Genomic DNA, 13,438 nt, shown 5'->3' with positions numbered 1-13,438 from the left:
AGATGCTACCTCAGTTGTCTGCTGCATACCACCACAAACTACTGCCCTTAGAGGAAGCTCTGCTCTAATTTTTCTTACATTAGATACTAGAGTTAGGATAGCGGGAGGGTGGGATTGTTTGATTGTCACACATCTGATACTGGACTTGTCCAACCCTCAACAGTTAGTGTTTAGGGTAGGATTCCTTTATGTAGTTTCCTCCTAAAAGTATGTTACCCATGTATTTAGCTTCGGTATGCTGACCTTTGTATGTACTTTACATCTTTAGGAAACTTGCCCCTGTATGTAGACTTCCCCGTTAGGTAAGTTGCTTCTGTATAAGCTTTCCCTGTTAAGTAAGTTGCCCCATTAGGTAAGTTGCCCCTGTATGTAGTTTTCCCCATTAGGTAAGTTGCTGCTGTATGTAGTCTCATCCAGTAGTTAGGTGGTTCCTGTACTTATTTTCTCCTTTACGAAGGCTGATCCTAAAGATAATTTTCCCCATTAGGTAGGTGTCCCCTGTATGTACTTTCCCTGTATGTAGTAATTCACAGTTAGAACCTAGAACTCTGTCATGTTCCACAAACCATCCCTGAACATTGTTTTCTATGTGGTAGGACACATTATCTTACTATTAGAGAATACCTTTACGATGATGAAGCTGGGCACTTGGTCTACAAGGTTTAGATAGGTGGTATGAGGAAGAGTAAAATCTGTATGGAAGCTGCGACCCAAGGTTCCTAACAGAATATTGCACAGACCATTACTGTGCCTCTGACAATACATTACAATTTTATGTCCAAGAAAAGGCTCCACTGATTTACCTGGTGATATATCATAGCGTGGGAATTGTACCTGTGTACAGTGGATTCTTCACCTTCACATGATCCATCGATACCTACTGTCTGCTCTGTCTATCGGACAGGAAGCTAAATATGATGCATTCATTCTATACTGTTTCCCTTCCTGCTCTGCTAATCATACAGATCCCTTGGGAGGAATACAGATTGAGCTGTATCTGCTATAATGCTTCCCGCTCCTCTTGACTTGGTCTATAAGATGCATACACTTTAGCATTTCTTTTATTGTTTTATAGTGAAAGCAGAGTTTACAAAAGAAATATGAGGAAAAACTACATAAGCTCATAAAAGTACATGTAATACAGCTTTGGTCAGACTTGAATCCAAGTCTCTTAACCATACCTTAAACTTTTTGTCTGGATCTGCTTTTGGCATAAACATTCCATCGAACAAATGAGAAAATGGTCCATGACCTAAAACAGATCAACAGAAATATGTAACAATAGAAAACAAAAAAACATGTTTGCAAAGTTCAAAGAATTACTGTCAGCAATCTCCAGACATTTTCTAGTTAACTACTTTTGGTCACCATGAAATGATAAATCTGGGCTTCTTTCTTAATGTGTTGCATTGTTTCTTTGTTATTCAAAAAATAATAATAATAAATAATAATAATAATAATAATAATATATATATATATATACACACAGTAGAGACCAAAAGTTTGGACACACCTTCTCATTCAGAGTTTTCTTTGTTTTCATGACTATGAATATTGTAGATTCACACTGAAGGCATCAAAACTATGAATTAACACATGTGGAATTATAGACATAACAAAAAAGTGTGAAACAACTGAAAATATGTCATATTCTAGGTGGAAAGTGTTCCCAAGTGCAGTCACAAAAACCATCAAGAGCTACAAAGAAAGTGTCTGACATGCGGAGCCCCAGGAAAGGAAGACCAACAGTCACCTCTGCTGCGGAGGATAAGTTCATCCGAGTCACCAGCAATCTCAGAAATCACAGGTTATCAGCAGCTCAGATTAGAGAGCAGGTCAATGCCACACAGAGATCTAGAGCAGACACATCTCTAGAACAACAGAGGAGACTGTGTGAGGCCTTCATGGTAGAATATCTGCTAGGAAACCACTGCTAAGGACAGGCAACAAGCAGAAGAGACTTGTTTGGGCTAAAGAACACAAGGATTGGACATTAGACCAATGGAAATCTGTGCTTTGGTCTGATGAGTCCAAATTTGAGATCTTTGGTTCCAACCACTGTGTCTTTGTGTGACACAGAAAAGGTGAACAGATGGACTCTACATGCCTTGTTCCCACCGTGAAGCATGGAGGAGGAGGTGTGATGGTGTGGGGGGGCTTTGCTGGTGACACTGTTGGGAATTTATTCAAAATTGAAGGCATACTGAACCAGCATGACTACCACAGCATCTTGCAGCGGCTGCTATTCCATCCGGTTTGCGTTTAGTTGGACCATCATTTATTTTTCAACAGGACAATGACCCCAAACACCTCCAGGCTGTGTAAGGGCTATTTGACCAAGAAGGAGAGTGATGGGGTGCTGCGCCAGATGACCTGGCCTCCACAGTCACCGGACCTGAACCCAATCGAGATGGTTTGGGGCGAGCTGGACCGCAGAGTGAAGGCAAAAAGGGCCAACAAGTGCTAAGCATCTCTGGGAACTCCTTCAAGACTGTTGGAAGACCATTTCAGGTGACTACCTCTTGAAGCTCATCAAGAGAATGCCAAGAGTGTGCAAAGCAGTAATCAAAGCAAAAGGTGGCTAGAACCTAGAATATGACAGATTTTCACACTTTTTTGTTATGTCTATAATGCCACATGTGATAATTCATAGTTTTGATGCCTTTAGTGTGAATCTCCAATTATCATAATCATGAAAATAAAGAAAACTCTGAATGAGAAGGTGTGTCCAAACTTTTGGTCTGTACTGTATATATATATATATATATATATATATATATATGTGTGTGTGTGTGTGTGTGTGTGTGTGTAACCAGTTGGGGGTGTGTCCTTACACAATGACACTGTGTTAATCAGTTTTGTCAGTGCCAGTGCCAGACACTCCTCTATGACAATAAGCACGGAATGCCTGGTTGCCAATTTGTTTATAAATATTTAGGAGGAAATAAAGAACAACAGCACAATGCAGAATCACGAGGCATGTGAGGATAGTTGTGGTAAGTCACTTTAAAGGGGTTGTCTGGTAATAAATAAAAAAATACAAACAACTTTTATATATGGTTGCAGGCAGGACACAGCTAAGGCCAGTAATTGGCTGCACAATGCAGTTACTGTAGGATCAATGTGTCACACAAAAAGAAAAAGGGATGACATGCAGGGGACTAGGATCCGTCCAAATAACAGCTGTGAGGGATGGGGCAGATAAATATTGTTTTTATTTATTTTTTATAAAAATTATATTTAATATATATTCACGTTTCGGTCAACATTTACCCAGGTCATGGCACAGTCCTGCAATCTGGACACAGAGAACATCTTCATCGCTTATCTCCAGTTCCGGCTGCCTCTTCCGTAACTCCTGTACAAGGCATCCTGCCAGGTGAGCCACACTAATAAACCAAAATTATATAGTGAAAATATTTTACCTTTTTGGCAGAATGTTACTAAAGCATTACTAGTTTTTCCAATAAATTAAAGCAATATAGACATGTAGACCTGGTCTGTCATTACTAGTGAATAGAACCCATTTTTCACTAACGGGAAGGATGCGCCATTCAATACCATGAAATGAAAATGAAATAGTTAAATCCTAACTTTGACAATATATGACACAGTTTATTATATTTATTATATATATCTTTTGTTTGGCTTTGCACCAGAAAACAAATATTTCGTACCCCTTGTGGTAAATCTGCTGGTCCATGAGAGGCCACATACTCTCCCATTAAATCTCACACATTTTTTTCTTTTTAGATTTTTTTGGACGTGTGCCAAAATGTTGTACTGTTACATTTTTGGGGCATTATGTTTTCTGAGGTTTTTATAGGGTACTTTAGAGGGAGCCATATGGGTCTAGCACCATACACTGTTGGGAACTTTTAAGGGGAGCACAGTGTTCATGGTGTCAGATTTTAGTTTGGACTCAATATGAATGGTTGTATTTACTATGGAGCAGTTGGACATTGATGAACCTATCATTGATGAACCTATCTAGAGGGGGTATCTAGTGTTCAGCAAGCCAATTTAATTTTTACCTGTTTGGTTCACGCAAACCAGTTAGAGTGAGAGAGTGCGAGTGAGAGAGTAAATGAGTGAGTGAGTGATCAGGAGAGAGGGAGATCAAGAGAGAGAGAGAGATAGAGAAAGAGATCAGGAGAGAGAGAGATCGGGAGAGAGAGAGACATCAGGAGAGAGAGAGATCAGGAGAGAGAAAGAGATCAGGAGAGAGAGAGATCAGGAGAGAGAGATATCAGGAGAGTGAGAGAAAGAGATCAGGAGAGAGAGAGATCAGGAGAGAGATCAGGAGAGAGAGAGAAAGAGACAGAGAGGAGAGAGAGATCAGGAGAGAGAGAGAAAGAGATCAGGGGAGAGAGAAAGATCAGGAGAGAGAGAGAGATCAGGAGAGAAAGAGATCAGGAGAGAGATATCCGGATAGAGAGAGATATCAGGATAGAGATATCAGGGGAGAGAGAGATCAGGAGAGAGAGAGATCAGGAGAGAGAGAAAGATCAGGAGAGAGAGATAGAGAAAGAGATCAGGAGAGAGAGAGAGATCGGGAGAGAGAGAGATCAGGAGAGAGAGAGAGATCAGGAGAGAGAGAAAGAGATAGAGAAAGAGATCAGGAGAGAGAGATAAAGATAGAGAAAGAGATCAGGAGAGAGAGATCGGGAGAGAGAGAGAGAGATCAGGAGAGAGAGAGATCAGGAGAGAGAGATAGAGAAAGAGATCAGGAGAGAGAGAGATCGGGAGAGAGAGAGAGATCGGGAGAGAGAGATCAGGAGAGAGAGAGATCAAGAGAGAGAGATCAGGAGAGAGAGATCAGGAGAGTGAGAGAAAGAGATCAGGAGAGAGAGAGATCAGGAGAGAGAGAGATCAGGAGAGAGAGAGAGAGATCAGGAGAGAGAGAGAGATCAGGAGAGAGATCGAGATCAGGAGAGAAAGAGATCAGGAGAGAGATATCAGGATAGAGATATCAGGGGAGAGAGAGATCAGGAGAGAGAGAGAGATCAGGAGAGAGAGATCGGGAGAGAGAGATCAGGAGAGAGAGATCAGGAGAGAGAGATCAGGAGAGAGAGATCAGGAGAGAGAGATCAGGAGAGAGAGATCAGGAGAGAGAGATAGAGAAAGCGATTAGGAGAGAGAGATCAGGAGAGAGAGAGAGATCAGGAGAGAGAGATCAGGAGAGAGAGAAATCAGGAGAGAGAGATAGAGATAGATCAGGAGAGAGAGAGATCGGGAGAGAGAGAGAGATCAGGAGAGAGAGAGAGATCAGGAGAGTGAGAGAAAGAGATCAGGAGAGAGAGAGATCATGAGAGAGAGAGATCAGGAGAGAGAGAGAGAGATCAGGAGAGAGAGAGATATCAGGAGAGAGAGATCAGGAGAGAGAGACAGAGATCAGGAGAGAGAGAGATCAGGAGAGAGAGAGATCAGGGGAGAAAGAGATCAGGAGAGAGATATCAGGATAGAGAGAGATATCAGGATAGAGAGAGATATCAGGATAGAGATATCAGGAGAGAGAGATCAGGAGAGAGAGAGAGATCAGGAGAGAGAGAGAGATCAGGAGAGAGAGAGAGATCAGGAGAGAGAGAGATCAGGAGAGAGAGAGATCAGGAGAGAGAGAGATCAGGAGAGAGAGATAGAGAAAGAGATCAGAAGAGAGAGAGAGATCGGGAGAGAGAGATCAGGAGAGAGAGAGAGAGAGAGCGATTAGAAGAGAGAGAACGATCAGGAGAAAGAGAGATCAGGAGAGAGATCAGGAGAGAGAGATCAGGAGAGAGATCAGGAGAGAGAGAGATCAGGAGAGAGATCAGGAGAGAGAGATCAGGAGATAGAGAGAGATCAGGAGAGATAGAGAGAGAGATAGAGACGGCTGCGAGGCCTCTCGCTGGAGGGGGCCACACAGCCGCCTAACTCACCCACCTAACAGAGTGGGCATACATACAATGTACACATGGCCACTCTGCAGTGTTGGTCTGGGACACATTTAACTATAAGTGCATCTTAATGAAGCGCCGCTTCTCGCCCTGTCAGAAAAAACATGTAGCAGCCTCCTACTTATTTACCAAAATGCACGTTCGCTTGTGTAGACAAAAATCCTTGCATCAGCCCTAATTAGTGTTCTTCCAGGATAAGTTTTCTTTTTGTCTTGATTCTTGTGTCCATCACACAAACAAATCTGGCCGATTCCAGCCTTGTTTAACCCCTTAAGGACTCAGGGTTTTTCCGTTTTTGCACTTTCGTTTTTTCCTCCTTACCTTTTAAAAATCATAACCCTTTCAATTTTCCATCTAAAAATCCATATTATGGCTTATTTTGCGTCGCCAATTCTACTTTGCAGTGACATTAGTCATTTTACCCAAAAATGCACGGCGAAACGGAAAAAAAAATTATTGTGCGACAAAATCGGAAAAAAAAACGCCATTTTGTAACTTTTGGGGGCTTCCGTTTCTACGCAGTGCATATTTCAGTAAAAATTACACCTTATCATTATTCTGTAGGTCCATACGGTTAAAATGATCCCCTACTTATATAGGTTGGATTTTGTCGCACTTCTGGAAAAAATCATAACTACATGCAGGAAAATTTATATGTTTAAAAATGGCATCTTCTGACCCCTATAACTTTTTTATTTTTCCATGTACAGGCCGGTATGAGGACTCATTTTTTGCGACGGGATCTGAAGTTTTTATCGGTATGATTTTTGTTTTGATCGGACTTTTTGATCACTTTTTATTCACTTTTTAATGGTATAAAAAGTGACCAAAATACGCTTTTTTGGACTTTGGAATTTTTTTGCGCGTACGCCATTGACCGTACGGCTTAATTAATGATATATTTTTATAGTTCGGACATTTACGCACGCGGCGATACCACATATGTTTATTTTTTATTTTTTTTACACTGTTTTATTTTTTTTATGGGAAAAGGGGGGGGTGATTCAAACTTTTATTAGGGAAGGGGTTAAATGACCTTTATTAACACTTTTTTTTTACATTTTTTTTTGCAGTGTTATAGGTCCCATAGGGACCTATAACACTGCACACACTGATCTCTTATACTGATCATTGTTATCCCATAGGGACCTATAACACTGCACACACTGATCTCTTATACTGATCATTGTTATCCCATAGTGACCTATAACACTGCACACACTGATCTTCTACACAGATCACAGGCGTGTATCAACACGCCTGTGATCAGTGTTATCGGCGCTTGACTGCTCCTGCCTGGATCTCAGGCACGGAGCAGTCATTCGCCGATCGGACACCGGGGAGGCAGGTAAGGGCCCTCCCGGTGTCCGGTCAGCTGTTCGGGACGCCGCGATTTCACCGCGGCGGTCCCGAACAGCCCGACTGAGCAGCCGGGTCACTTTCAGTTTCACTTTAGAAGCGGCGGTCAGCTTCTAAAGGGTTAATACCGCACATCGCCGCGATCGGCGATGTGTGGTATTAGCCGCGGGTCCCGGCCGTTGATGAGCGCCGGGACCAACGCGATATGATGCGGGATCGCGGCGCGATCCCGCTTCATATCGCGGGAGTCGGCGCAGGACGTAAATATACGTCCTGCGTCGTTAAGGGGTTAAAGGGGTACTCCAGTAGAATTTTTCTTTTCTTAAATCAACTGGTGCCAAAAAGTTAAACAGATTTGTAAATTACTTCTATATTAAAATCTTAATCCTTCCAGTACTTATCAGCTGCTGTACGCTACAGAGTAAGTTCTTTTGTTTTTGAATTTCTTTTCTGCCTGACCACAGTGCTCTCTGCTGACACCTCTGTCCATGTCAGGAACTGTCCAGAGCAGAAGAGGTTTGCTATGGGGATTTGCTCCTGCTCTGGACAATTCCTGACATGGACAGAGGTGTCAGCAGAGAGCACTGTGGTCAGACTGGAAAGAACTACACAACTTCCTCTGAAACATACAGCAGCTGATAAATACTGGAAGGATTAAGATTTTTCAAATCTGTTGTTCCATTACACCATTATCCCCCTTTTTGAGTTTATGCAAATAAGGTAGTTTTTGTGCACTCAAGGCGTTATCAAGCCCTCAGTGCACCATAAAGTCCAACCCTCCCCCATCATTCTGCCCTTAATTTCCCATAATAAGAAAGAGGATGTTTCGAAAGCTTTAAAAAAAAGGAATACATTTACAAACATTTGTAAAATTCTCATTATGGGATATTGAAGTGCAGAATGATGGGGGGAAATTATAATGAGGAATGCCATATTTTTAAATAAATCATAAAATACTTAAACAACTTTTTCTTCTATTATTTTTCTTATTTTTACAATATTTATTTTTGATCCAGATTCACAGTGTCATGTGGTTGAGATAGTGAATGGATGTAAAAAAAAAATGGTGTTCCTCAATTGTATAAGGTAAATCTATGTTAATGATTTGTGTAAGTAAAGTAGTTTTAGTTTTTAATAAAATACAGTACAACGCAAACTGTAAAATAAGAAACCTACATTTTAACTTACCCAATGGAGTGCTCAAATCGGTTGTGGCAGGCTCCTGGATAAACATAATATGTGCCACCTAGCTGTTTAATATATCGCAGTCGTTGGAATTGTGGGGTGTCTATAATGCGGACTAACAAGGGATGCAATTCAATATGTCCATGGACGGGATCATTAAAGACCTAATGAGTAAAAGAACAAGAAATCAGAATTTCCAGTATAGATTGTTAAAAATTGGTTTACAGCAGCTACTAGGCTGAGATATTAAAACACTAGGTAAGCAATTTCTTAAAAATGATACATTGCTTTATTCAGTTAAATGGTGCAATCATCAGCGATTGTGGCATTTATAAGGCTAAATAATGTGCACGGACCTGCACGCCCCCTGATTAATTAATATGGTAGATGAAGGACTTCTGTTTATATCAGTACCGCTTTTGTGTGAACAGAAATGAGATGGGGGATAGCACTACCGGCCTCTACGCACTTTGACTCTCCTGGAGGTATTGGTGCGATTTCCAGTACAATCCACTGTGAGCGGTGCTCGAATCCGGACAGCAGTTAGCAAAGCAATAGTCCAAGCAGAAAGAAAATAGGATGGCACTCGCAAGTAGGATGCAAAAACAAATGAAATGTATTCACTCACATAGGTCAGCCGGGTACAAGGGTGTGGGAAGGAGCCAACAGAGGAACCAGTAGAAGCAGCAAGAGGCCGTGAAACGGTCGTAGTTCCATTATGTCGGCTCCTTCCCAAACCATTGTACCCTCCTGACCTATGTGAGTGAATACATTTCATTTGTTTTTGCATCCTACTTGCGAGTGCCATCCTATTTTCTTTCTGCTTGGACTACCACTTTTGTGTGAAATGTGATGTGACCAAAAATGAGCAATTTGGGACATGGTATTTTTTTTTTACATTTACACTGTTCACCGTACGGAATGATTAACATTATGTTTTAATAGTTTGGACATTTCTGCACACCTAAGGGAGTTTACAGTATTATAAAGAAGGTTGGAGTGTGATCTCTGTTCTCCATCATTGACTGTAAGTGCACGGCTACTGATAGCAGCTCCTAAACTCGCTTCATAGTCGGTATGCCACTCAGGGGGTTAATGCAGGGCCGGATTAACGTAGGGGCTGATGGAGCTGCAGCTCCAGGCCCCTACAGTAAAATAGGCCCAGCCAGCCGCCAAAAAGGCCGCCGAGGAGCGGCCCCCCTCCCTGCCACTACACTATGTTACATGCTGCAGCAACAGGCAGGGACCTCGGGCGCGGCGCGGGCCCGCCGCTGCCAGCACTATTACTTGCAAACGGAGCGGGCTCTTTAAAAATCATTTCCGGGTTGGATTGACAGGCTGCTCTTGTCACTCTCGCGTTGCAGGGGTCAGAGGCTGTGACACGTCATACAGAGGCTTGGCGCAGACGTGCGTGCCTACGCGGTGCACGTCTACTCCCATTAGCCCCTGGCCTGTCAACCCAACCTGGAAATGATTTTTAAAGAGCCCGTGACGTTTGCAGGTAATAGTGCTGGCAGGCGGCGGGCCCTTTAAAAATAATTTCCGGGTTGGATTGACAGGCCAGGGGCACCGCGTAGGCACGCACGTCTGTGCCAAGCCTCTGTCTGACGTGTCACAGCCTCTGACCCCTGCAACGCGAGAGTGACATGAGCAACAGCCTTCCCCGCATCCTCACACTGCAGCACCGCCGATCTCCAGGAAGGTAAGGAGATCGAGGATCGGGTGTTGGGGTGATGTAATATTAATGAGCAGGAGAATGAGGACTGGGAACGGGGGGGGGGGGGCGATTGCATTGATAATGAGGTGGAGGGGTGTGCTGGTGGGGGGGCAGTTGCAATGATGAGGAGACTGAGGATGGGGTGGGGGGGAATGCGATGATGCTGGGGGGGAGGTGCAGTGATGAGGAGGAGGGTGGAATGATGAGGAGACTGAGGATGGTGTGTGTGTGTGGGGGGGGGTGCAATGATGATCATGAGGAGGAGGGTGGAATGATGAGGAGACTGAGGATGGGGTGTTGGGGGGGATGGAATGATAATGAGGAGGAGGAGGGGAGGCTGGGGGGCGTGCAATGATGAGAAGACTGAGGATGGGGTGGGGGGGTGCAATGATGATGAGGAGGAGGAGGGTGGAATGATGAGGAGACTGAGGAAGGGGTGTGTTGGGGGGGTGCAATGATGATGATGATGATGATGAGGAGGAGGAGGGTGGAATGATGAGGAGACTGAGGATGGGGTGTGTGGGGGGGGGGTGCAATGATGATGAGGAGGGTGGAATGATGAGGAGACTGAGGATGGGGTGGGGGGGTTCAATGATGATGATGAGGAGTCTGAGGATGAGGTGCGGGGAAGGGGGTTTGCAATGATGAGACTGAGGATGGGGGGTTTGAAATGATGAGACTGAGGATGGGGGGGGAATAATATGGAGTGTGGGAGTGAAGAGCCAAGGATGGGTGGGGTGTATGGAGTGATGAGAATAGCGAGGATGTGGCAGAGGGGAGGGGGCATTGGGGTGATAAGCTAACCAAGCATGGGGTGGGGGTGTTGATAAGACAGAGGATGGGATGAAGGGTAAGCAGTGTATGGCAGTATTATATTCGGGGGTAAAGTGTGTGGCAGTATTATATTCGGGGGGTAAAGTGTGTGGCAGTATTATATTCAGAGGGTACAGTGTGTGGCAGTATTATATTCAGAGGGTACAGTGTGTGGCAGTATTATATGCAGGGGGTACAGTGTGTGGCAGCATTATATTCAGAGGGTACAATGTGTGGCAGTATTATGTTCAGACGTACAGTGTGTGGCAGTATTATATTCAGGGTATAGTGTGTGGCAGTATTATATTCAGGGGTACAGGTGTGTGGCATTAATATATTTAGAGGGTACAGTGTGTGGCAGCATTATATTCAGAGGGTACAATGTGTGGCAGTATTATGTTCAGACGTACAGTGTGTGGCAGTATTATATTCAGGGTACAGTGTGTGGCAGTATTATATTCAGGGGTACAGGTGTGTGGCATTAATATATTTAGAGGGTACAGTGTGTGGCAGTATTATATTCAGGGGGTACAGTGTGTGGCAGTATTCTATTCAGGAGGTACAGTGTATGGCAGTATTATATTAAGGGGGTACAGTATGTGGCAATAATATATTTAGAGGGTACAGTGCGTGGCAGTATTATATTCAGGGGGTACAGTGTGTGCCAATAATATATTTAGAGGGTACAGTGTATGGCAGTATTATATTCAGGAAGTACAGTGTGTGGAAATAATATATTTAGAGGGTACAGTTCGTGGCAGTATTATATTCAGGTGGTACAGTATTTGGCAGAATTATAATGTGTTATTATGAATATTGTCTTTATATAGAGGATGAGGATCTGCTGACAATGTGAGGAGCCTATGATGTCCGGGCATCAGACTCTGCAGAGAAGATGGAGCTGGAAGAAGTCCTGGCGTCTGGACCAGATAAAGAAGGAAAGGAAAGACAACAGAGAAGACATCACTCAGGTCACTGATATAATTGTGTGTTCTCCTGACTGCCCCATCAGCTCTGGAGTCACTTGTAAGTTCCGTAGTGATGATGGGTGACAATTTACCCCATTATGTGGCTCTGCAGCTGTTTCAAAACGGCAACTTCCTTAATTCCTGAGTCTCTTCAGACATGATGGGAGTTGCAGCTTAGCAACAGCTGGAGAGCCACTTGAACCGAGGGGATTGGTGGGGGTCCCAGCAGTCTGACCCCCACCATAAAAATGGGCATCTTATTTTAAAATGCCCGGGCCTATTTTTGGTCCCAGTCCAGCCATGCCTGTCAGTCACTTAAATCACTGTGTATTCTCCTGATTGTGTCCCATCAGTGCTGTAGTCACTGATATCTTTGTGCGGCCGAGTAATAAAATTGCTTTGCGTTTTCATTTTATATACTATGTAAATATTTTCATAAAAAGGCCCAGAAAAATTCTCAGCACCAAGCCCATGATGCTCTTAATCCGGCCCTGGGTTAATGTACTGTACGTCATGATGCGTCAAGCACTAGGGCCCCAGGACATACATTTATATCCACTGTCCCTAAGGGGTTAATAACAAAAAAAATGTAAATATTTCTTCCCTTCATAACAACTTAAAGGGGTACTCCAGTGAAAAACAAATGTTTTCAAATCAACTGCTGCCAGAAAGTTAAACAGATCTGTAAATTACTTCTATTTAAAAATCTTAATCCTTCGTGTACTTATCAGATGTTGTATGCTCCCCCGGAAGTTGTGTAGTTCTTTTTCCAGTCTGACCACAGTGCTCTCTGCTGACACCTCTGTTCATGTCAGGAACTGTCCAGAGCAGGAGAGGTTTGCTATGGGGATTTGCTTCTGCTCTGGACAGTTCCTGACATGGACAGAGCAGAAGCAGAGAACACTGTGGTCAGACTGGAAAGAATAACTCAACTTCCTGTGGAGCATACAGCAACTGATGAGTACTGGAAGGATTAAGATTTTTAAATAGAAGTAATTTACAGATTTGTTTTATCAACACTTAATTTGAAAACATTTGTTTTCCACCGGAGTACCCCTTTAACCCCTTAAAGGGGTATTCCACCCCTAGACATCTTATCCCCTATAAAAAGGATAGGGGATAAGATGTCAGATCGCCGCGGTCCCGCTGCACGAGACCACTAGGAACCCCGCTGCGGCACAGCGCTATCATTACAGCACAGAGCGAGTTCGCTCTGCACGTAATGATGGGCGGTACAGGGGCCGGAGCATCGTTACGTCACGGCTCCGCCCCTCGTGATGTCACGACCCGCCCCTTTCCATACAAGTCTATGGAAGGGTGCGTGGCAGTCGTCACGCCCCCTCCCATAGACTTGCATTAAGGGGACGGGCCGTGATGTCACGCTGCTCCGTCCCCCATATCGCCCGTCTTTACGCACAGAGCGAACTCGCTCTGTGCTGTAATGATAGCGTGGTGCCGCAGCG

At 43.8% G+C, this 13,438-nt stretch overlaps 1 protein-coding gene across 3 annotated transcripts in view; it reads right to left on the bottom strand.

Moving 5' to 3' along the window:
• The window catches only part of LOC130297100 (deoxynucleoside triphosphate triphosphohydrolase SAMHD1-like), a gene marked incomplete at its 3' end in the record, with an annotated part of 143,592 nt that overhangs the window by 75,161 nt on the left and 54,993 nt on the right, over positions 1–13,438 (bottom strand). For all 3 annotated transcript variants that reach the window (XM_056549353.1, XM_056549355.1, XM_056549354.1), the window contains 3 exon segments: positions 1,182–1,252; positions 3,274–3,389; positions 8,481–8,641. In XM_056549353.1, the coding sequence (XP_056405328.1) occupies positions 1,182–1,252; positions 3,274–3,389; positions 8,481–8,641 (348 nt within the window).

Source organism: Hyla sarda, chromosome 12 (genome assembly GCF_029499605.1).
Source record: "Hyla sarda isolate aHylSar1 chromosome 12, aHylSar1.hap1, whole genome shotgun sequence".
Taxonomy (NCBI): Eukaryota; Metazoa; Chordata; class Amphibia; order Anura; family Hylidae; genus Hyla; species Hyla sarda.
This window is presented reverse-complemented; position numbering and strand designations above follow the sequence as displayed.